The 23,706-nt window shown below is 42.7% G+C and overlaps 10 protein-coding genes across 10 annotated transcripts; 1 reads left to right on the top strand and 9 right to left on the bottom strand.

The window, feature by feature from the left end:
* Window positions 1-571: 571 nt before the first annotated feature.
* TbgDal_V3420 (kinesin, putative) lies at window positions 572-4,591 on the bottom strand (the record flags this gene model as incomplete). Its single annotated transcript, XM_011775189.1, has 1 exon — window positions 572-4,591. One exon carries the CDS (start codon window positions 4,589-4,591, stop codon window positions 572-574), a length of 4,020 nt encoding a protein of 1,339 aa, XP_011773491.1.
* A 228-nt stretch (window positions 4,592-4,819) lies between these two features.
* TbgDal_V3410 (hypothetical protein, unlikely) lies at window positions 4,820-5,137 on the top strand (the record flags this gene model as incomplete). Its single annotated transcript, XM_011775188.1, has 1 exon — window positions 4,820-5,137. One exon carries the CDS (start codon window positions 4,820-4,822, stop codon window positions 5,135-5,137), a length of 318 nt encoding a protein of 105 aa, XP_011773490.1.
* A 2,582-nt stretch (window positions 5,138-7,719) lies between these two features.
* Window positions 7,720-10,680, bottom strand: TbgDal_V3400 (cysteine peptidase, Clan CA, family C19,putative; the record flags this gene model as incomplete). Its single annotated transcript, XM_011775187.1, has 1 exon — window positions 7,720-10,680. One exon carries the CDS (start codon window positions 10,678-10,680, stop codon window positions 7,720-7,722), a length of 2,961 nt encoding a protein of 986 aa, XP_011773489.1.
* Window positions 10,681-11,245: 565 nt separating this feature from the next.
* Window positions 11,246-11,605, bottom strand: TbgDal_V3390 (hypothetical protein, unlikely; the record flags this gene model as incomplete). Its single annotated transcript, XM_011775186.1, has 1 exon — window positions 11,246-11,605. The coding sequence occupies one exon, from the start codon at window positions 11,603-11,605 to the stop codon at window positions 11,246-11,248; it is 360 nt and encodes a 119-aa protein (XP_011773488.1).
* Window positions 11,606-13,207: 1,602 nt separating this feature from the next.
* TbgDal_V3380 (hypothetical protein, conserved) lies at window positions 13,208-14,233 on the bottom strand (the record flags this gene model as incomplete). The annotated part of the gene is made up of 1 exon (XM_011775185.1): window positions 13,208-14,233. The coding sequence occupies one exon, from the start codon at window positions 14,231-14,233 to the stop codon at window positions 13,208-13,210; it is 1,026 nt and encodes a 341-aa protein (XP_011773487.1).
* A 146-nt stretch (window positions 14,234-14,379) lies between these two features.
* TbgDal_V3370 (hypothetical protein, unlikely) lies at window positions 14,380-14,697 on the bottom strand (the record flags this gene model as incomplete). The annotated part of the gene is made up of 1 exon (XM_011775184.1): window positions 14,380-14,697. One exon carries the CDS (start codon window positions 14,695-14,697, stop codon window positions 14,380-14,382), a length of 318 nt encoding a protein of 105 aa, XP_011773486.1.
* Window positions 14,698-14,781: 84 nt separating this feature from the next.
* Window positions 14,782-15,720, bottom strand: TbgDal_V3360 (hydrolase, alpha/beta fold family, putative; the record flags this gene model as incomplete). The annotated part of the gene is made up of 1 exon (XM_011775183.1): window positions 14,782-15,720. The coding sequence occupies one exon, from the start codon at window positions 15,718-15,720 to the stop codon at window positions 14,782-14,784; it is 939 nt and encodes a 312-aa protein (XP_011773485.1).
* Window positions 15,721-16,394: 674 nt separating this feature from the next.
* TbgDal_V3350 (hydrolase, alpha/beta fold family, putative) lies at window positions 16,395-17,600 on the bottom strand (the record flags this gene model as incomplete). The annotated part of the gene is made up of 1 exon (XM_011775182.1): window positions 16,395-17,600. The coding sequence occupies one exon, from the start codon at window positions 17,598-17,600 to the stop codon at window positions 16,395-16,397; it is 1,206 nt and encodes a 401-aa protein (XP_011773484.1).
* Window positions 17,601-18,294: 694 nt separating this feature from the next.
* On the bottom strand, window positions 18,295-18,627 carry TbgDal_V3340 (hypothetical protein, unlikely; the record flags this gene model as incomplete). The annotated part of the gene is made up of 1 exon (XM_011775181.1): window positions 18,295-18,627. The coding sequence occupies one exon, from the start codon at window positions 18,625-18,627 to the stop codon at window positions 18,295-18,297; it is 333 nt and encodes a 110-aa protein (XP_011773483.1).
* A 2,588-nt stretch (window positions 18,628-21,215) lies between these two features.
* TbgDal_V3330 (hypothetical protein, conserved) lies at window positions 21,216-23,477 on the bottom strand (the record flags this gene model as incomplete). The annotated part of the gene is made up of 1 exon (XM_011775180.1): window positions 21,216-23,477. One exon carries the CDS (start codon window positions 23,475-23,477, stop codon window positions 21,216-21,218), a length of 2,262 nt encoding a protein of 753 aa, XP_011773482.1.
* Between the last annotated feature and the right edge of the window lie 229 nt (window positions 23,478-23,706).

The raw sequence follows: 23,706 nt of genomic DNA, 5'->3' as shown, positions 1-23,706 counted from the left end.
TCGCACACAAATTAAAATAAATCAGCAAGAAAACACGCAAGAACTCACCTTATCTACACTCCCTTCAGTGGGGTACACAAATCGACACGAGCTGCCGTACACATATGTCTTTGATATATATATATATATATGTACATATGTATATCTGTGCTCTATCAGGAGGGAAAAAAGCTGTGGAAAAATGAATGCGGGCGACAGCACTCCCCGCCGTACAATCGGAGACGGAGGTGTGACATGTAAAATGTTTACTCCTTCCCAACTTTTTTTTTCGCGCAAGAACGTTCATTACCCCCAAAATAACGTCCTGCAGTTGGCACATACTATTTTTTAAAAAAAATAATATAAAAAAAGAAAGATAAAACACCCTAAGTCAAACGGATACCCTTCCCATCTTCCCATAGCGTATATAAACATATATATGATGCGCATGTTTATTCGGAGTCAGTGTGTGTGTGTGTGTGTGTGTGTGTGTGCGTGTGTGTGTGTGTGAACCACTGTGTCTATATACGCGAACAAAAACAGAAAAAAAAAAAATATACGAGACGCAGTTTACTTCATCCCTCTACCAACCTTAAGTTCTAACAAGACTTTCCTGGCTAAGGGCAAGGCCGAGTAGCTTACGGAGCTCCTTCACCTCGTTGCGTATAGCACCCCATTCCCCAGCTTTTGGAGGTTCGGTGTGACACTCAAGGCGGTTGAGTGTCACTAGTGATCGCTCAATTGCCTCCCTCATGGACCGTGAAACGCCTCCACCACCACTTTGTGGGAAATGAGACGGGGATATGGCTTTCGAACTCACGGGAGAACCATTTGAAGAGGCAGCGGCACCATTCCTATCACCTTTCCTCGATATGTTATCCTTCTTTGAATTCACTTGATTCATTCCACTGTTTATCCTCGTGTCATTAGGACTACCGCTACCAGGACTCTCATTATGTGTTGCACTAGAGGGTAGCATATTCTGAAGCATTCGCAGTTCCTGCAGTTCACGCTGTTGCTCGGCAATACGGTCCAACAGTTTGGCATTCTCGGTATTGCGCCTCTCAAGGGTTTCTTTCAACTCCAATTCCTTGCTTTCATAACTATCATCTTCATCGCAGGTTGCGTCTTCCTCATCGTCATCCGTCTGATCCAAAGTGGCGAAGGGGGCGTCGTTTTCGACCACCTCAACCGGGTAGCGCAGAAGCTCTATAGGTGTTGTTTTTGTCGGATGTAATAAACTGCTTGGCGAAGCGGGAAAGTCCACATGTTGGACTGTACACTTGTTTTCCGTAAAAATGAACACATCTACTTTCAGGCCACGTGCCGGTTCCTGGCCATTTTCCGTACGTACCATTCCCTCTACTTGCACGGTAACGGCTCCCTGACTTTTGTATTCCACAGACGCCTCCGCATTCCAGTACGCATCAATACCCTCTAGCTTCTTTCCCTTGGCATTGAAAAGCCGCACGCGGAGAAACGAACCTGGGCTGCTGGCAACCGCAACCATCCTTCCCTTTGTGTCTAACTGAATAGAAAGGGGTTTACCCGCCCATTCGCCCGAAGAAGTTGTGCAATACCATTCGGACTTGCTTCCATTAATGGGGGCGATAGCGACATCGTCCGTATCGCAATAAACAGAGAGGCGCCACGTGTCCTCGTAAGGCGTTTCTGTGAAGGGTATGTAAGTGTATGATTCACCGGCTGTGAGGTTAGCCGAAGTTGTGATATAGCTGTTGCTTGCAAAACTGTTACTAGCGACAAATGTGGACTTCTGCGGGAGAGGAACAAGTGCCTTTAGGTACCGTTTCTCACCGTTACTGTTAGTGAAAAGCCGGCCGTACAATCTGGGGCGTGTATTTTGCTCCTCCGCCTCCTCGTCACGTGAATAGGCCCGCTGCTGATCAAGTGAGAGGTACGAAAGCACAAACACGCAGCGGCAGTTTTCTTTCGGTTGAATAGAAATTTGCGGGTTGCATCGCCAATCGAATCCATCACCACCGCGGCCAGTGAATTCTGTCCAACAACCATCTAACACCGTGCGGACCCAGCCTACCTGCTCAGGAACTGCAGTTAATTCAATGGAACTATCGGCAAATGCGGATAGTGCGAATTCTGTTTGGCGTCCTCGCTGGCTTGTGAAGGGAACGACAACGTACGGTACCTCACTTGGCTGCAAGGTGCAGTGGAGGACGTTTTCACAATTTGATGTGTATTTTCCAATTTCAACCATGCGGCCGTGGAAATCTACCTGCTTCAGTCCCGCTTTGGCGAGTTCGGGATCTCCTTCAAAGAGGGCAAGCCCCATATAAACCGTATTATTCTTCTTCTTTTTGAGCATACGAGTTTCATACAAAACGTCCTGAATCATAAACGCGACGTCAGTGGGCCTGCTCACATAAAGATAAAACTGTGGGTTATCCATGAAGGTAGAAAAGATCGGCCGGCCACCAGATGAAGTGAATGACCATTTGTCCACAATTGTCACACCATAGTACGGGAACGGTGAACCCGTTTCATGCGCTGTCGCTCGACCAAATCCTTCACGTGCCGTGTTAACACCAAATGCTCTTGCGAGACCCTCCAGAAGACGGAATTTAACCTCACCGTAACGTGGATGGTCCTGTGCGATATCGAGATTTTGCTCATTGCTGCAGCACAGATTTACGAGAGCGTAAGAGGCGAGTATGGGTACCTGATGATCGCGCGTCCCTGCGTTACTGAATAAGACATCAATAAGTAGGTCAATACCTCCGAAAGACGCTATCACATCCTGCATTTCGGGGTCTCCATGGGACAGGCGACCAATACAGTTAGTTGCAGACTTTATAAGATTTACCACCTCCTCCGGCGTGTTCCGAATTGTTTCAAGTAGTTTCGGAACGATATCAAGTCGCTCAAATGTGCGGCGTGCCTCCGGGTACAGGTCGACAATGGTAGCGACAGCGGTACAGGCTGCCTCTTGAACCTGCTGATTCGGGTAACTGTATATTAAGTCGACCAGTTCTGTGTAAACAGCTGGGGAGAGGCTTTGTTTATTCTTCAACGAACCACGGCATACCGCCTCCAGTGCTACGCAAGCAGCCTCTTTACAGCGCTCCTCCTTTATATGCAAGAGCCGTGTTAATGCCTCAACACCATCAATTTCTACAAACATGTCACGTCCCTTGTCATCTAAGACACTTGCGATCGTCTGCGCGGCGTTGGAGCGGTAAAACGTCGAGGCGGAGCGATCAACGAAATGAACGAGGTGCTGCAAACCCCCCAACTCACGAAAACTTCCCTTCGACTCAGGGAATAAAACGCAGTGAGAAGTGAGGTCATCAAACGTCTCGGGCAAATTCGCCATAATACGTGCCAGTTCCGTCTGCATCTTGAGCTTCTTTCGTTGTCTCCGACCTCTACTGTCACTGAACTTCCCGGGCCCTTCATCGCCATCTTGAGGAATTTGTTTTAATTTAAGGAACTCCGCGGCCTCACTACTCTTGTCACGCAGGGCCTCCTCCAAACTGGCAATGTGAGACCGCATACGCTCAATCATTTCCTCCATCTCGGCCAAGCGCGTGTAATCAATAGCATTTCGTACCGGCCGCAACACTAGTTGCAGCGCTCTCTTGCCAAATTCAATCGTTGAGTTGGTCTCTGAACGCCAGAGCGCACTGCATGAAACCGCCAGTATGAAATGAATGAGGTTTGATCCACCTATACTGGACTGCAACAAGTATGTAAGTTTACTGTCCTTATATGGAATATGGACACGACGACCCTTATGTTTGGCTTGCTCTACCAGTTTAGACACAACATTCCCAAGTGCACTGAGAGATTTATTAATATGTATAGCCTCCTTCATGAGATCCCCGGTGGCACCGGAAAGTGCTATACGCTCTGACCCCGCAAGATCAACAAGGTTCAGCTGCGCGTGGGAACCCGGTAGTGACGGCTCATCCCACTGGAGCTTCATCATCATGATCATGTGACTTCTGGATGAGACAAGATTCATATCTGTTGATGATGTCGTCCTCATCTCCGAAGCCTTTTTGTACAGTTTCATGCTCTCTTCTAAACTACGGACACGTGTCCACGTAGCGTCACGTGCTATATACTGCCCTGTACGATCCATGTGTATTTCCAGCTGCTTCTGCCCTGCCAGCAGATCCTGTATTTTCTCCTGGTATATTTGAACCAAACTCACCTCACATACGGGCCGACTAATATCTGGGTTTCCCTTGAACCGCTCAAATATAGCGCGTACCAGCCGTGGGGTGACTCCAAGGCGCTCCGGTTTACTGTGATCCCCCTCCATGGTATATGTTTTCCCACTTCCCGTTTGGCCGTATGCAAATATTGAGGCATTATAGCCACTGAAGAGTGTGTTGAGCACTTCTGGCCCAATTGTATCAAATATATTTGCCTGCGTTGCGTCGCGGTCGAACACACAATCGAAACGCGTTTGCAACTCAGCACCACTTTCGTCTTTTCTAACAAAAAGTGTGTCACGCATACGCTGGTCACCGTGACAAATAAGTTCGCCATTCCCTTCCCGTTTTTCCCGTTCATTTAGGGGCCGAATCCGAACATACACGCGTGGACGTGAAACCGCAGCTTTGCTCATTGCAATTGTTTTTCTTTTGTTTCTATCCTTCACCTCTGTTTAAATTCGTCACAAATTCCTTTTGTTGACTTTAACAGTGCGGTCGCAACTGCCTTGAAACAGTTGCCTTTCGCACAGTAATATATACTATTCCTCCTCGAATCACGCAACTGCACGCACTAACAAACAACTAAGCAGGGTCTCTAGAAAAAAACAAAGACCGAGAGAAAGTGAAGAAAAACAAAAAAAATGTACTTCCGTTCGCTCCGAATATCTACCTTTTCCTTCTTTCTCTTTTCTTTTTCTTCTTTTTGTTCCCTTTCCTGTGATACAGTTAGCGCCTCTTTCACTTCCTTTCACGTTCCCTCTACCCACGTGTTTACTCACTCTTCCTTTAACTTGTTTCCTTTTGTGTTTGTGTGTGTGGTGCTTTTGTGTCGTATTACCTCTTTCCTTCTTTTCTTTTGGCGACTTTCCTTTACTTTTATTTCCTTTTTGAATAACTTGGTGAATCGGATGGCCGCTTACTTATACAAATATATATATATATATATGTATCGGAAATGAGGTGTTTCTTCTCTTCCAGCGCCACCAATTGTCACACACCTATTTTTTCCACCTGCCCTCCTCCTTTGAAGCAATCGTAACTATTTCCCCCCTGCACGCCGCTCAAACACGAGAGCAGACGGCGGATTCCTAAGAACTTTATGCCCCTTCCTTTTGTTAATTATATATATATATATATATGTTCACAGAGAGAGTGAAATAAATTTAAATAATAAATGTAAGGAAAAAGTAGAGGAAGAAGAGTAAGAGAAAGGGGAGAAGCAAATGTATAACACTTAAAAAAAAAAAGATTATGTAAAGTAAAAAATTTAAAAAAAAGATAACGACGGCAGAACAAAATGTAATACAGAAAGCTGAAAAATTATAAAATATTGGCATGCCCATTAGCAAACGGGAAAGATATTACTTGTGTGCACTTGTTTAAGCATCTATGCTTATCTCTCAAAAAAGGGAGCTTTGTAAGAAGAGAAAAAAAAAGAAAGTTATAAATACAAATAATATACTTTACGAAGTTTCTTATTTCTTTTTTTTTTGGTTTTTGTTCCTCACCCCTTTACGCGCACCGTCCATGATTGAACAAATCACACAAAAAGTGTAAAATAAAAAAAATGAAAAAGAAAAGAACCCAAACGGTATTTTCGTTCGCCACGTAATAATCACCTCAGTAAAAAATGTCAGAAACGTCCTTTCATCTGTCTCCTTTCTCTTGGAGCTATTGTTACTGTTGTTGTTGTTTTTTTGTTTTTGCTGTTATATTTCTGTTACTATTACTTTGAGAAATTTTCCTTCATTTCTTCATAAATTCTTTTCATCACACCATCACAATAATAACAATAACATGACCAACGTATACACACATTCACAAAACCGAACATATATATATATAAGCTTAATAAGTAAAAGAGAGTAACAATAATAACCTGTACCGCGAGGATTCCTTTTTCCTTCGCCTCACCTCCACAACCACGCTAAACCTTCACCCATTTACTTTTAAGAAAGAACCAAAAAAAAAAAAAGTATCATTACACATCTTTCTTTTCCGCAAACACAAAGACTAAATTGTTATTGAGTCGCGAGGAAAGCAATAAAATCATGGAAAATAACAAAAACGGAAGAGGGGGAAAAAAAGAAAGAAAGAAAAACAGCTGCGATACTCGGTAATGTTGCGTTGAATATGTACAAACGAAAAAATTTTTAACGCAGCACATTTATCCCTTCTGTTCATTTCTTTACTTCCCTCAGATTCACAACATTGCTTCTCGAAATCAATACATTTTTTTTTAATTTATTCTTATTACCATGGTGCTGTTACCTTTATTACCACAATTGTTACTAATGTCATCATTAATATAAGCACCGACTGTCGCTATTTGTGTTATTGTTGTTTTTATCCTATACCTCCCCGACCCGACACAACACAACACAACACCCCATCCTTTAAGTTTCCGTTCTTTTTTTTTAAAAAAAAAACAAAGAATATTTTGTCTGTGTGTGTGTGTTTTCTTTCCCTCATCTTTCGTACCCCTTCTTTTTTTTTCGTAATTGTAAAGTGCCGTACAATTCCTTCCTCGTTAAAACTCACGTGCACAAAGGAAAAGAAAATGAGCATTCGAGAAGCAAGAGAAAAAAGTAAAAATAAAAAAAAGAAAAAAGGGAGAACGACAACAACAAAAAGTACACCACTACGGGGGTAAGCAAATTTTTAATTTAAAAAAAAAAAAAACACACACACACACAAATGAATACGTACCGAGACATATATTTATTCAAACATATATACAAGTGATTGTATGCATTCTGTAAATCAGCAACATCGTGCGGGAAGGTGAAGGTGATATATATATATATATATATTTTTTCCCTCCCCCCTTTCAATCACTTCCATCCAGTGGGGGAATAAAAACTGCACACATCTCAACAAATATGATTCAGCAAAGGTTTCTAGCATCCCTTCTATGACATATTGTTTTTGTTTTTGAACTGAATGCATTGGGTGACGAGGACGAAAGAAAAAACAAAAGAGGAAAAGAAACAAGACAAAACAAAAAAACAAAAAAAAACAAAGAATAGGCACGTGGCGACTCTGATGCTCCTTTCGTCCGTTACAAAACTCACGCACGTGTGTGTAATCCGCATCAATAAGTGACAAACAGGCAACGCGAGGAAACTGAAAAATAGAAACAAGAAACCAAAACAGTAATATGGACACATCCGCCCGTTTCTCTATGCGTTTTTATTTTCCTTTTTTACTTCGCAACAGCTTCCGTCCACTTGTTATAACACAACATCATATCGTGGCACAATTTGAAAAGGAGGGAAATACACTTACATGTACTTCACACTTTATTTGTCCACAAACATCTTGTTGGTTGGGAAAGGTAATCGAAAAGTGGTATACGCATGCGTATGCGTATGTACGTCTGTGCATAGCAGTGAAACAGATATGCATTTGCGTGTGAAAATTTGGCGAAATGCATATGCGTACATATATATATATATATAGAAACGCATACATAATTGCACTACTAAACGTTTGATTAATACATGCACCAGTGGAGTAAAGGGAAAGAAGAGGAAAGCCTTCACTCGCTTCCCCGTGGGAGTATATCCCATACATGAGATGAAACGGCTTCCTCCCCCACCTTCTCGTATAACAGCAAGTAGCATGTACAGGAACGGGAAGCTTCTTTCATTGAATATTCTTCAGAAAGTGCCGAAACTCTTTCGTCATCCGCCATATACCAAGACCTTTTTGCGCATTGATCCGAACTTATATGTTTCTCCCGTTCAACGCTGCCTTCTCCGGTACGCTCCCCATCGACTTGGTGCCCACAGCCATCTTTAGTTCCATCCGTACTTCCATCCCCCTCCTCCTCTTCTTCTTCTTCCTCTTCTTCTTTTCTATCCACTCGTTCCTGCGCGAACTCCGTTGTGTAGTGGCCACCATAAAGAGATTTCCCCAAATGACGCACCACACCTTGCAACCGGTAGGAACATCGAGTGGCCTTCACATGGGTTGCTGATTCATCAACAGCTTCCCCTTCATTGTGTTGTTTAGCCTTTTGTTCCGCATGCAACACACTCGACCTCAATGTCTTCTCTTCACGATTATAATGTTCTTCATCCAAAGAGTACAACACAATATTTCGATTAACAAGGACGGGGGACACATCCTTCGTCACAGAAGCACCCAGTTCTGGAGAGTACGTTGTGGCAAACCGCTTCATTTGTACGACTAAAAGTGGTGGCAGAGCCCCCAGTAGGCAGCCACCCTGCAACTGCTGATTGGAAGATCCACATGCGTCACAAACATAGGAATCGAGAGCTGAAAAACGGAAGCTGTACGTGAGCAGAGACAGCACATCGTAATACGGTTTGGGAGAAATGGGGCTTGCGTACAGCAGACTGCCATGCGACCCAACGGGTTCGGAATTGGGTGCACAGTGCTCGCTTTCTTGACAAGGTGAACTGTTGGGGTTACTTTGCCGAAGTGTTTCATTTGTCTCCTCCCCTTTACGTATATTAACTAAGAGGTTAATGAAAGGGTCGACCGTCGCTATCTCGTGCCCACACGCCGCATTTCCACAGCGAATGATGCTCAGAAGCTGTCCCGTAATCAAAGTATTTATCCAAAGGGGCATTGATTCGCTACCCGACGACCGCGGTGTCCCTTCAGCTGCGGTACCCTGACCATCAGTACTTATTTCTTTTGAAGCTTCGCCTTCTTCCACTGCAGGGTTATCAAATCCCCCTGATGCATCCGTGGATTTAAGAAACATTTTAGACTCCTCAGTTAGTTTGTCAATGACGGCGAGGAAGAATTCGTGTGCATCTTCTTGCTGTCCAGAAAAGAAGTTCCCTCTAAAAAAATGTCGCAATGGTCTCATGTCTATTCCCCCTTCTATGTCCTGTGGACACTGAAGCAAACCAGCAAAGTATTTCAACACATGATGCAAACTTACAGGAGGTGGATCCTCACGAACTGTATCATGGTCAACGCCTGCAGGTGTCGGATCGTAAGATGTTGTGAGACTGCTGCTACTGGTTGCCGCAGTATTGTTAGCGGATTTTACGGGCCTCACACACTCTACAGTGGGTGAAGCTAGCAGCGCTCTACAAAATAAGGGGCTGCGCAACAAAAGCGTCAGTACGCTGCACGCATAACAGTCGTTTTCGGGGTTAATAAAGCCACTGTACTCGACGTGGGGTCGTGGAATGCAGGGCACCTCCTGTTGGTGTTGGTAAACGTGCGGTGCGGCCCATGATAGGGAACCCGGGTACGAAGGGTGCGACTCAACCGCACTACTGGCATTGGTGCTTCCTGGAGCGTATCCAGCATCACAACCAGGCGAACCACTTTGAGAAGCATTGTAAGGTGTTTTGTCACCACGCCACATCTCAAAACCTGTTTCTGGGCTCTGCGTATAGCCGCTGGATACCCGGCCGTCGTGATGCTCAGAGTGCTGAGTGAAGTTGCCAGTGCGACTACTTGAATGCGAGCCGCTCTCAGTAGAACTAATTCCCCTGAATGAAAAAGGGTCGGATGGCGGTATTTCCAAAGCACGGCGTCGGGGTGCAAAAAGATGGTCTTGTAACGGATGATTTGCCTGACGATGACGCCGCTCCGCGTGTTCGGAAACAGCACCGTCTCCACTGCGTGAATGGGAAGTCCTCCATTCCCCTAATCGGACTGGCCTCGGCGTATTTCTTCCTTCCATTTTTCTACCCCTGCTTAAACTCGCCACATGCGCCCCTGAAAAAACCTCACCGTATGATGGAGCACTTGACCGCTTAAGGGCAGCTGGTGCCATATCTGACATCCCCAGCTGTGGACCGTGCGAATACGCATCTCGCGAACCATGCGAAGCCTGAAAGGATGGCTTTATTGAATATTTCTCCCCCACCCCAACACGTGGAGACGGCTTCATAGTATCGTATAGTTTAAGTGGTAAATGGAAGTCGGCCACTTGCGACGGCAGTTGTCCGCTGGAACCGATGGCTGGAGGGGCATTAACCTTTGGAGTAAACTCCCCATCGTGATCAGCCAAGGCAGAACGCGTTGCCCTATTCCTCATGGAGATATTATATTTTCCAGTTGATAGTGGTGAAGTACCCACTACCATGTTGCGCATCGAAGCATCTGTGGCTCTTGACTTATTTCGCAGATTCCCTATGGATCGATCCGATGATAAATAGGCATCCGTGGAACCGTGTGAGCTCTGTGTGGCTGAAACTTTGAAATCATGACCTTCCGGTGACAATCGCTGCCGTTTGTGCTCACCGTATTGATATTCACTGCAAACGCCCTTACTTCGAGAAGAAGATCCCGGAGAAGCATCTCTTCCAGAAACACAATTTCCTCTATTATCTTCCCTTCTATCGTCGAGGTTCATGTCACCGATATTTTCTCTATCTCGCTTCCCCTCTTCAGCTCGATGGACCCGATCATGTCTCACTTTCTCCTTAGAAAACGGAAAGTATTCCGGTTGAGGTGCGGTATCGCGTTTCTTCTGGGCTTCAAGAACTTTGCGACCGTGATGCATTTGGAAGGCAATTCGGATGGTGCACTTCAAACAAGTGCTCGTGCACCCAAATCTTCACCTTCTCAGTTATATTTTGCGTTGTTTTTTCTTCTTTAGATTCGTGACCTGATACAGTTCTCTATGAAGAAACGTGTTCTTTGGACAATGTTTGTCTTTTGTGTGCGTTTGTGTGTTAGCTAGTTCCGTTGATGTTACGAACAGTTTTTGAGACTTCGCGTGTCTTCACTTCGAATGTGTTAGTGTTGTTATCTTTGTTACTCTAATGCCGGAAGTCACTGAGTTAACTTATATATTTGTATTTCCTTTTTTTCTAAAAAAAAAAACAAAACAACAACTTTATACCCCGCTTGTGCGATGAAGACTGTCCCTCTCTTTTGTCTTCCCACACTATTTTTTTTGTTTTTTAGGGCTTTACTCCAACTTCTGTTCCCTCTTTAAATATATGTATCTTATTGTTTTTATATTTTTTTTTCTTTTTTGTTTTTACTTTTGACCTTTATTACTCTCCCTCTCCACCTATTATATGTTAAATGCTATGGTAAACCGCTTCTCCCTCAGCTTACTTTTATTTTATTTTTATTTTTACTTTTTTTACTTTGTTTTTTTTTCTTTTTTCACGTGTCGTTCCCCACCGCCTGCTTTTAAAAGGCGGGAGGGAGGCGTTGAACTTTTCGCCTCCGCTTCGTGTTGACCTCCGACTACAACAAACGGGAATTTCCTTCAGAAATGTAAGATAATGTCCAAGAAGACAAATAAAAGAAGAAAAACGACAACAACGACAACAACTAAAAAGAAAAAAGTGCTGAGAAAAATAGATGAAGAAAAGGAAACGGGAAAAGGAAATAAAAAGAATATTAACGATAGCAATAATAATAGCGATGGTAACATAAAATATAAAATGAACAGTGCACAAACAAAGAAACATACATATTCATTCATATATAATCATATTTCAAAGAACTTACAGATGGATATTTTTATTTATATAATTGTACTCATTTCGTTGTACGCGCATATGTATGTATATATGTATGTGACGGGGAGTAGGGAAAAAAAGGGAGTTGAGAGGTATTGAAATTATTTAAAAAAAAAAAAACACACACACACACATAACAATTGTTATAAATAAAAAAAAGAAAAAGAAAACAGATGCTACTTCCGTATCCGCAACCACCAATCCCTTCCCTAACTCCAACGATATAACGTTACCGTCTGTAGCGGTAATAAAGATGATAACAAATGTTGTATTTCACGCGGGTACCCAAAAATAACTTCTATATGCAAATAGAATAATATAAACAACAAAAAAAACAATAAGCAAACGAAATAAAAAAAAAAGGGACAACGGGTTTTTCCCCTGCACGCTCTCTGCGTGGTGACAACAACCCCGGCAAAAAAAAAACCCCAAAAAAAAAAGCAAAAAAAAAAATGGCTGGAACATTTTAAAAGGGAAACAAGAGGGATGAAAAAAAAAAAAGAGAAAGAGAAAGAAAGAAGTTTGTGTTTTGTTTGTTTGCTTGTTTGCGCTGCAAACTGCAAAAACAATTTATCACAGCAGAAAATCCACCTTTACATATTTTATACCACGTTTCCCCCGTGAATGAGTGCAATTACTGACATTTGAAAACAACTGCCGTATAACAACTAAATGAGGGGGGGGAAGTGGAAGAAAAAAAAAAGGAAACGTAGAAACAAAAATAGAAACCAAAACAAAGATGACACACGCACACGCATTCAAAACAAAACAAAAAGAAAAAAGAAAAGAAGAGCAGAAAGGATTTGGTGTTTTAAAAAAAAACACACACAGACACACACACACACACACAAGGGGGAAAAAAGAGAGAAGGGGAACAATTAGTAAAGTTTAGTAAATTTGGCTCCTCCGAGCATATATGATTTTTTCTTTTCCCCTCCGTTCCACATGATAAACACAACAGCAAGTAGATCACCTCAATTTATTCACCTCATGAGCTTCCCTTCGACCTCTTTTTTTTTTAAAAAAAACCTTTTCCTGTTGTATTGTTTCATCTATTTCAATTCTTACACATTCCCTCTGAGTGAAACAATAACCTAACGTATAAGTCGTTGTTTATTTAAAAATACGAGCGCAATTCATTTTGTAAATAAAGAAAAAAAGGGGTGGAAAGGGGAAGGTGAAATTGTGGAGACTTTTTTAAAAAAAAAAAAAATTAGAAAAACCTTCTTCGTGAAACTAAACATAGCTGCGGAAGAGGGCATCAAAAGAAGAAAAAAAAACGAAAACGGAAGACGAAATCAGAGCGGGGATGGGAGAGGAAGTAACCAAAAAAAAAAAAAGACGACAAATTAGATCATAATATATATATATATTTTTTTCTATGTATATATTTATATTTATATGCACACAGCAAATTCAAAAAAACCAAAACGGAACGTTTATACAGACGCCAATCATATTGTAAATCACATACGCAACACGACAGTCATTCCTGCTTTTTTTTTTCCTTCTTCCTTCTCCCCTTCATTTATTTTCTCCTCTTCTCACATATCATAACATGAACTTGCCAAATTCACGGGGTTCTACAAGTCCATTAGCTAACATTTCCGCCCCCTGCTGATCCACACTAAGCAAAGGGCAGCATAACATATGAATGAAGTCAGACAAAACAATTCCCTGAAGACGGTAACGGCAACGGACGAGATAACGTAATCGACAACCGTAAAGTGCGGTCCCCAAACCGTGATAAAAGCAACCACAAGGCGAACCTCCAGTGAGGATATCACATATGCACATTGTCCAGAATGCACGAGGTAGCGACATTCTGCTTCCAAAAAACCCTTCACAGCAAAAGTTAAGCGGTTCATAACCGCGTTCGTCCTCCTCAATTGCAAGGAGACGCATCTGGTCGGCTACACTACACCGCAAGCAAAACATACGCCAGCAGAAATGCCCCAAAATAGACGAGTTCCCGGAGTTGGACGGAGAATGTGGGTAATGTTTTCTTCGCGGGGTTGCGGAACTTTCTGGTGAATTGAACTCATCATCCAATGGCGCTTCCGGTCTCTCATTACCATATAAGCAAAAGCACAGTGTAAAAAGTGGTTGATTCCAATCGGAACGGTCTAACATGGGAGCCGCAACAATACGAGGCCGTGAAGTTACGGTAAGCCTGGGACGATTGTAGTACTCATACCGCAGTTGCGCTTCCCCTTGCATCTTTCTTTTTGTTAATTCACTTTGTGGAACTGACCTTGGCGTCCCATCACGCCCCGCCAGCGGCATACCCGACACGTCGTGTTGCACATTTAATACACCAACAGACACAACTTGCAACTGTTGACGTCCATTCGAGTTGGTCGATTCCGGACTTCCTTCCCTGCTTTCAAATGGAGGTGGAGGTGGTGGTGGTGGTGGTGGACGAAACCGCCTGTTGTTGAGACTATCTCCATAATCCGACTCGGCGTCAATTCTCTCACTGACATTTTCCATTTCTTCACCCTCTTCCCCCCGCTCCGGTCCATTATGCGAGTAACCGAAGGGGCGGCCCCCTACAGATCCGTTCGGTGATCGCATAACAAATTAAACACACGTCACACTCACTCACTTTTTCTTCTTCTCTCCCTCCCTCCCTCCTACTTCCTTTCTTTGTTTCTTTGTTTGTTTGCTTTACAATTTCCTCTTCCCCTTCTTCTTTTCCTTTTTCTATTTTCAAAACCAGTTTATCTATCTACAGACTTTTGAGAAAAAGAGAAGCAGATAGGTGCGAGTTTCGCACAGTCAGCACCAAAAATCAAAACACACACAAAAAAAAAAGACAAATTGAAAGCCTTTAAACAGGAAAAAAAAAAAAGAGACGAATTACCTCTCATTTCCCATCCCCATGTTAGCACTTTCATGTTTACCTGTTTGTTAATCGTTTTCTTCTCCCTGGTATCGCTTCTCTTTTCCTTTTTTTTTTGCTTTGACAACCAGTCCCTAATTTTGGAAAACGGACAGCAGAACCCAATGAAATCCGTAGTTAGCACCTGGAAAGACATTGAGTTAATAATAAAAACAAAAAGAAAACAATGCAATGCAATGCCGTCAATAATAGCTACTTCTCCAGTTGCATATTCCGTGCGTTAAGCCAGAGTCAGTTCCCGTCCACAGTTATCGGCAATTTCTTGCGAAATTGAAGGCATTAGTTCAACCGGTATCTCGTGTCCCATACGCGGGTAAATCACAAGTTTTGCTGCCGGGCCGACAGCTTCAGCAATCTGAAGTCCATTTTGGTACGGCACAACTTCGTCTAGCATACCATGAATGATCAATGTGGGGATGGTGATGGTTTTCAAACACTCCTCACGGCTCTTAGCTGACAAAATAGCAGCCAATTGCCGCAACATTCCCTGTGGGTAATCATTTGCGCGTTCAAGCTGTTCTTTTGCTAACTTCCTGAATTCCTCTTCATCTACGTTATACCCGGGGCCACGGAAGTGGTGGGCGAGTGCACACTTGAAATCAACCACATCCTCCAGCGCCGAGCTTTTTGGTTTTTTCATAAACAGCAACTTTGTGGAAAATGTTTCCGGAACTCGTTTACTAGAGCCCGTGTGAGAGTATATGATGCCAAGGCTTCGTACACGACTCGGGTACTTGATAGCCATAATTTGTGCAATCATGCCACCCATACTGGAACCCACCACATGCGCTCTTTCAATACCGAGAGCAGTCAAAAGATTCATCCCATCAGCTGCCATATCCTCCAGCGTATACGGCACTTTTCTCAAAAATGAGAGAAACTGTGGAAGTAAACACTGCATGACGTTAGGAGTGGGTTGATTGTCCAAATGAGTTGACAACCCAACATCGCGATTGTCGTACCGCACCACGTAGAAACCTTTTTTCGCAATCATCTCACAGAAAGCATCACGCCAAACCCGCCCAACACCAGCGAGACCCACCACAAGAAGTAAACACGGGTCTTTTGAATTGCCAAAGGTATCGTAAGATAATGAAATGTCCTCCCCAGTGCTAGCGCATTTCCCAACCTTAACAATAGTGTCAGTCGTAGTCAACATCTCCCGTTTGTACAACTCATGTACCAGTATTCTTCACTATTCATCAACCAATTCAAGGTCGTAAAACAGTACCCAAAAGTTTGATTCCGTTAACTTTTGGTTAGTGTGTGTAGAAACGAACTATTTAATAGCTGAAAGCGAAGAAGGTAATAATACAAGATCCGACGCAATATTAAACAACACAAGAGAGTTCTGTGAACAAACTAAAGTATAAGGGAATCTGTGGCAACTATGGTCAAGAACTCAGAGTTATTTAGTAAATGTGCGGTACCTGAATGCATTAATGTCGACGCGGTCACGCCCCACATAGCTTTGGCACCAAAAAAACAAAAAAAATACAGAAGTTTAAACAGGGGGGCATGCGACATAACTAAGACTCCCTAGTCTAGACGGAGTTGACATACGAGTATCCTCCACACACACACACACACACACACACACACACACACACACACACACACACACACACACACACACACACACACACACACACACACAAACTTCATCGTTTCCGTTGATTTCACACGCTTACCATGTCATTTATGCGCTCAACCGTCCGCCGTCGTGCATATAACTTGGGACCTCCTCCCCACACTAATAACTTCAGGGAACGGAAGGGGAAGAGGAGTGGTGAACTGCATACAACTGCTAGTTATGAGTAACGCTAAGTTGGTTCAAAGTTTGGCCGCAACGGCACCACTACGGGAAAGAGCGTTTGTTGATTGACCCATGTTTTCCACCAGGGCACCGATTATTCGCTCGCGGGAGAGGGGGTGCAGTATGTGTCCTAGTCCTTCAATACCAACTAATTTCGAACCAGGAATGACATCGGCAAGCTTCTTTCCGTTTCGATAAGGTACTAATAAATCATCTGTCCCGTGAATAACAACACAAGGAACGCTAAGACCTCTCAGTTGAGATACGCGACATGGGGCCTTAATCATTGCAACGTACTGACGGGCGAATCCGCTGAAATCTTCGCTCCAATGCACAATGCGGCGCGTCTGCCGCAGTAACGCTTTGTGATCGATAGGAAATGCCGATTCTTTGCCGCTAGCAAAGGATGTGACAAACTGTGCAAGAACCTGTGCGAGGTCATCCTTTTCCCTTGATGTCAGTGGCTTACGCCCCTGCTTTTCCGCCATAGAATCTGATAATGGGATTGCAACGCCTTTTCGAACGCAACGGATAGCAAATGTAGCGACTCCGATCATCACGCGCAGAGATGGAGATGATAATAAAGGTGAGCTGCTGTGTGTGGAAATCAGAGAGAGACTTTCAACACGATTCGGGTATTGAATAGCAATAATTTGTGCGATCATCCCACCCATACACATGCCAACAATGTGAGCCCTAGAAATCTTCAATACATCTAACAACCCTACGCTATCCTTCGCCATATCCTCAAGGGAATACACCTCCTGAAACTTACGATGGCCATTAGCTGCAATGCCTGCGTGTGCCAACTGAATGTACATACAGCTTTTACTTCCATCAGCACCTCCTTCTGGAGGGCTGTGCGATAAAAAGTTGCTATCTTCCCAAATATCACCCTCATCCGAACTTTCAGTAGTTCCGGAAGGGAGAACTTTTCTACCTACCAAAATTGTGCTCTTACCAATATCTCGATTGTCAAAACGGATAACGTAGTAACCACATGAAGCTAAACGCATGCAAAATTTTACATCCCACAGTTGTTGTGATAATGCTAATCCCATAATAAGAAGAACAGCGCCGTTTGGGGCTGCGGGCTCACCAAAGGTTTGGTAACAGAGTCGAATCGGTACTCCACTCTTTGGACATATTCCCACTTCAGCGAAATTCACGGCAAATGTACGTGCATCTTTGCTTTTTAGCTCAGCATTACCAACCTGAGACATCTTTTTACTTCCTTTTTCTATTCTTCAAAGCCCCTTTGTGTTCCTGCTTTTATTCCAGTCCTAACCATACAACCGATCCCGTACCTTTTTATTCGGTTATTCGCGTAGACAAACAGAGGAGAAATGCAAAGAGAATCAAACAAATAATGAAAACAACCACAACAATAATAATAATGATAATCATCATCATCATCATCATGATAATAGTACGAACAATACGCATCCATATTCCTCCTTCGTTGTTCATGATTTTTGCCTTGAAAAGATGAGAAGGGCTAGGGGAAAGCCGTAACACATAAACGCATTGGCTCACATCATTCGTCTGACCTCGCGCCTGTCCTTCGCGTAATTCATCCATTTCTATTTTTTTTCTTTATCTTAAATGGTTCTCACCGTTTTCTTTGATACTTCTTTTTTTTTTTTATTTTAATACTGTTTTCCTCCTTTCAGTTCCTTTGCTGCCTTTTTTTCTTTTTACCTTTTCTTATCGTACCGCAGGCTCACATTCCACCGAATACATTTCCATAAACATATACAAAAAGAAAAAAAGAGAGGAAACTTTGCTCAGACATGCCCAAAAATGCACACTAGTATTCGGTTGCTTACCTGCATACCGTATTAACGAAAAAAAAAAATCTATCGAGAATGCTTGGGATTAGGAAGGAAAGTAAAAAAAAAAAAAAAGATGGATCGATCAATGATGTAAATAGAAACGGTGGAAGTAAATCATACAAGGAAAAAGAAGAAATAATAAAAAAGTAACCGATGCCAATGATAAGGAATAACATAAAAATGACAAGAGAAGAAATGATGATGGAAAATCGTTTCGTTCACTTATAATTGGTATTATATATATATATATTCCGAAGAAAGAAGGGGGAAATAGATTAAAGGGTAAAACGGTGAAGAAAAAAGGAAGTGGAAAGGGGGGAAATAAACATATTAGAACAAAAACACGACTACAACGTCTTTTCTCCCCCAAGGAAAAAACATCTTCCTTATTTTGCTTTATTCCACTAGCTCCCATTTCATATATATATATATATATATAGTAACTTTTATATCATTCATTCAAACAATGCAAACGCACGAAGCGGACAATTGGACAAACATAACATAAAGTAACAAAATATTTGTCCCTCTTCTATAGAGAAAAGGTAGTAGCAATAATAATAATAATAATAAATCATAATAATAATAATAAATCATAGCGCGCCAACAATTCAATAATAAGTATAGAGTGAATGGAAATTACAATTAAAAAAAATAAGAGAAAAGGAAATGGAGTTGGGAAAGGTAAGAGAAGAACCGCGCGTAACAATTTTAATAAAGAAAACGAGATTTAACAATGTCGACAACTTCAGTCCACTAAAAGAGAAAGGAATTTTTCTTTTTGTTTAATATTAACGATAAGAACGAATTTGTACTCTGAAATATGGAAACGAGTTACAAAACACCCGCAAATAACATAACACGTACGGAAAATTAAGTAAAACTTTTCCCACCGTCAAAACACGAGTACCAACGAAAATGGGGTGCTGAAATAAGAAGAAACATGCGAAGAGAGCGAAAGGAAAGACGGGGGAAAAATAGAAAAGACATTAAAAAAAAAAAAAGAGCAGATGCACACAAAGGACACGAAGTTGTTAAATCTATTTAAAAAAAAAAAAAAGAACCAAATAGGCGAAACGAATGGATCCGTTGGAACGCACATAAAAACAGAAACAGAAACTCAACGTCTCATTGCGTTTTTTTTTAAATGCGCGTGAATTATTCCGCAAATTGCTTTTTTATCTCTTGACCTTCACTTTCATGCACAATAATATATTACTCCCTTTTACCTCTTACGTACTTTTCCTTTTATTATATCAAGTGACACCACAATAAAATGTCACTCCCTCTCACTCTTACCATCCATCTCTTTCTCATTATTTCTCCCTTTCTTTCTTTCTTTTCATCCCATATCCCATATCTTCCCTTCTTTATTATTATTATTGTTATTGTCTTTTTCCTGCATATAATATATATATTTTTATTTATTTATCTGCCTACTCGCACACCCATTGCATAAAAAGGAAGAAGAGATAAAGGGATGAACGGGCACTTACAAACACTCAAACGTACAGACATTGAGAGGTTCTTTCTTTATGCTGTACTATTAGGTGCAAAACAAAAAAAAGAAAACAGAATTAGCGAACTAAACTAACAGGTGGGAAACTGGCAAAAGGAAAAAAAAATACTCAAAAATACATTGAACATTTCCCTCCCGCCCATACACAGACGCTTTGTTCACCTACATGTAAGTGCATCATCACAAAGACACTAACAAACAAAAACAACAATAACATTATAAGCGCTAGTAACGGGAATGAAGAATCAATAAAACAACAACAATAATAATAATAATGGTAATTATTATTTTTATTTTTATTTTTGATAATAAAAAAAAAGAAACAACAATAATGTGAAGGGAGTAGAGGGTTAAAAGGGTAACAACACAATAAAGGATCTGACGGAAGATACTCCCTAAAAGCCAAAAAAAAAAAACACCCGCATTGAGCAATGACAAAATACAACAAAGAAAATGATGATAAGTAGAGATGTAAATATCTGGGAGGGGGAGAAAAAGGTAAGTATACAGAGGAAAACAAATATGGCTCACACTGTGTTGCTATTTACGTGAAATTCCCAGCAAATAAGAACAAAATAAAACGGTGTTATATATATATAGACGACAGGGATTCATGAGAAAGGCGGAAGTGTAAATTAGATCTGGGGGGAAAGGTAACAAGGTTGTGAAACGGAAATTAAAAATTTAGGGCGCAGCACCCACTACGGATAACAAGCATAAGGGTAAACCGGAAAAAATCACAAACACAAATATGCGAGCCAATAGACAAAACAACGCGGGTTAGTGCCACATTTACTTAAAACAAGATGTGAGCAAAGGCGGAAAGTGATTCGAAACAATCTATTTCCGAGTAAATGTTGCCGAAACACACGAAATAAAAAATAAATAAATAAATGCGTCTGTCACTTCTACTTCCCACCACCACCTCCCCCCCCCCAAAAAAAAAAAAAAGATGTTCCTTTCATCCATCCAATCACACAGGTAAAAGCCCTTTCTTGCTGCTGTTTGGTGCACTTTTAGTGTTCCCATCACCGGTTATTACAAACAAATAAAATGAGGTGATAGTCATCATCCTCATTTTAAGAAGTTTGTAACAACTTAATAGATAAGTAACAATGAGAAGTTAAGGCACCAATCGGACTTCTCCTCCTCCTCCTCCTCACACTTAAGTTAACTTCAGGAAAGGTGGAACGGCCTCTTAAGGTCCACTCCCATTATTATATATAAACACATACTTTATCATATAAAGAAAATAAAAACAAATAAATATATACTGAAAGGGTAAACAAAAGGATGTTAACCGTTGAATAGAAATGCGTCCGCTATCTGAGAAATTTTTAAAAAGTGGCCCTCTGATACAATAAACAACCGGAGAAACGCACACTCGTATGTAAATATATCTGGAGAGTTTGAGTAAAGTGCAACTTAACACATAAACAAAGGAAGGATAAGTTTAGACGATGCAAACATACTAACTGTGCCTCTTAACGCACATATGTCTTCGGAGCTGCGCAGTCCGGTGACTCAAGCATGGCCTCAGCGTCAGCCAACATCTTCTCGTACCGCGTCACTGACCGCTTAAGAGCCTCTTTCTCCGGTCCTTCCGGCAGGTTCTGGAGGTGGATCCGCGTCTTCGGCAGCGACTCCTTCGTGTAGGAAACAAACCGACGAACCGAACCTAAACGCAGAGTGTAATTTTCAATTTTCCCAAGTCGTTGAAGAGTAGTCATGAACTGGTGATTTTTCACTAAGTTTTTGGGATCATCCGCCATGGAGACGACAGCAGCCGTTTGGGATGGACCACCCACAGCAAACTGGAACATGGCACGTGGTTCGGCAGGGTTTTTGTCAAGGATACGACTGTAGTGGACGACACCATCACCCACCCCCGTAGCAAACAAAGAGGATAGGATAACATCTTCTTCATCTTTGGGATTTGAGGGGTTTTTACGAACTTGTTTTAATATTGCCACCACAAGAATTATTCCAAACTCGCCACTGTCTTGACCAACAGCCCTTGAGAGTGCCACTTTTAAGAGGCCTCCAAACTCCGACGCACTGTCCAGTACCTCAAATGTCATTCCATGGGGTACGTTTCCGAACAACGGAGAGTAGGAGACGGTGAGGTTAACAAACTGCGGATCGGGCACTAGTAAATCCATCACTTTATCATCGTCCATCAATGAAATTGATAACCTCAACTCCGCGCGGTCGGGCATTCGCGCAAATACATCTCTCATCAACCGCCTGAGAACATTCCATGAATGCCATTGCGTAGGTTGCTGTGCAGGGCACTGAGCGTCGGCCATCACGAGGCTGATATTACAACCCAAGAGGAATGTGTCACAGAGCTCTTCTGTAGAGTCCATGTAGATGTTAGAATCGTTTGGGTCGTAATAAACAATTTCCTTGGTTTCAAACCTTACCGGTTCATCACTGTTCGGCTTAAGTAACGTCATGGTCGTCCCATCAACATGAATTGAATCCTCAGCTTCCCCTTCAAGAAGTACAATGGTGCGAATATTCGTTACGGCAGACGACGACATGGAGGCCTTTGACTTCCGTCCACTCGCCGCGTCGCCTTGTTTGTACTCCCCCTCCTCCGTCGGTTGTACGTCCTTGAAATAGATACCGATTTTCTTTTCACTGTTACACCGTACCAGTTGACCAGGAACATCCTTTTCAGCATCGTCTGGTACGATGGGTTCATTTAACGGACGTTGCGGTTGTCTTGTACCCATTGGGTTCAGGTTGCGTGAAGCGTTTGTTGGGACACCTGGCCAATTAGGTGGAGCTGTGGGCCTCCCCGCCAGGCGGCTCCGAGGAAGGCTGCCATACCCACCCATTTCCCGTCTTGAGGCCAACGCGTTGGCGCCATAACTGTAGAAGCCGTTCATACAAGAATTAGTACGCGATAACCGCATACTGTTCTTCCGATTGATTCCATAACAGGCTCCTTCTCTCGGCGTTGCGCCACTCTGACCGGCCAATAAGGAGCCACGGCGACTGACTGCTCCCCCCATATCGTATACGCAACGGGCAGGGTTAGGGACACTGGAAACGCCTGCGCCAGAGGTCCTGCGACGCGTACCGTAAAAACTACCACCACTGTTCGATGCTGACGCGGGTCCATCAGGAGTCCAGTGAAACGAACCACAAGGGTAGCGACTCGGGCTACTTCGAAAGCTACTTCTCTTGACAAAACTTCCTCCTCCACCGGCGCCACTGTGGGAACGAAGGCTTCCTTGTTGGGACGATGAGCGCATACCGTACCGCGAACCCCTTGAGAAGCTTCTGGGACGATAAAGAGTACCATACCCAACATCTTCAGCGGATAGGTGACCACAAAGTGAGTTGTCGCGTGATAGAAGCCCACTGCTTTGCCTACGTAAACTTGGGGGATTATGCGACACAGAAGAGCCATATCCGGACCCTCCGCCGTAAGAACCGCCGTTTGACCCACTTCTGGTGAATCTCGCACCGATGTCATTAAAGCGCATGGAGTTACCCTCCCTTCGCAGCTGCTGTCCGAGTTGTGATGGGCCGCCTGAGGCGTGGGTTCCGTGTTGTACAGCACCGTATCGCGTCATCACTCCGTAACACTCCGCCGCAGCTCCCAGGTTGGTTGGTTCATTGCCCCTTGCGGGTGGCGGCGGTGCCCGCTGTGTTGGTCGCGTTTGCCCGTAGTGTACACTAGCCCTCCCTCGGTAAGGAGGATGCTGGTAACGAGGAGTATTTCTCTCCATTGCTCGTTGCAGGTGGGTGTTATTGGTGTTTCACCTAATCAGTCGCAAGTAATTCCCCTTTCCTCAGTGATTTCAGTCAGTATCCTCCTCCTTCTCCCTCTCTCTGCTTCGCTCACTTGCCTATTGTAGTCCTTCCAACGAGTAACAGTAAATAATCTAATACATATATAGAAGGATTGATAAAAGCATATACGGTTAACAAAAAAAGGAATTTTTCAAGTTGTCCGAC

This window comes from Trypanosoma brucei, chromosome 5, assembly GCF_000210295.1.
Source record: "Trypanosoma brucei gambiense DAL972 chromosome 5, complete sequence".
Taxonomy (NCBI): Eukaryota; Euglenozoa; class Kinetoplastea; order Trypanosomatida; family Trypanosomatidae; genus Trypanosoma; species Trypanosoma brucei.
The sequence above is the reverse complement of the archived record's forward strand: the minus strand, read 5'-3'. Positions and strand labels throughout refer to the sequence as shown.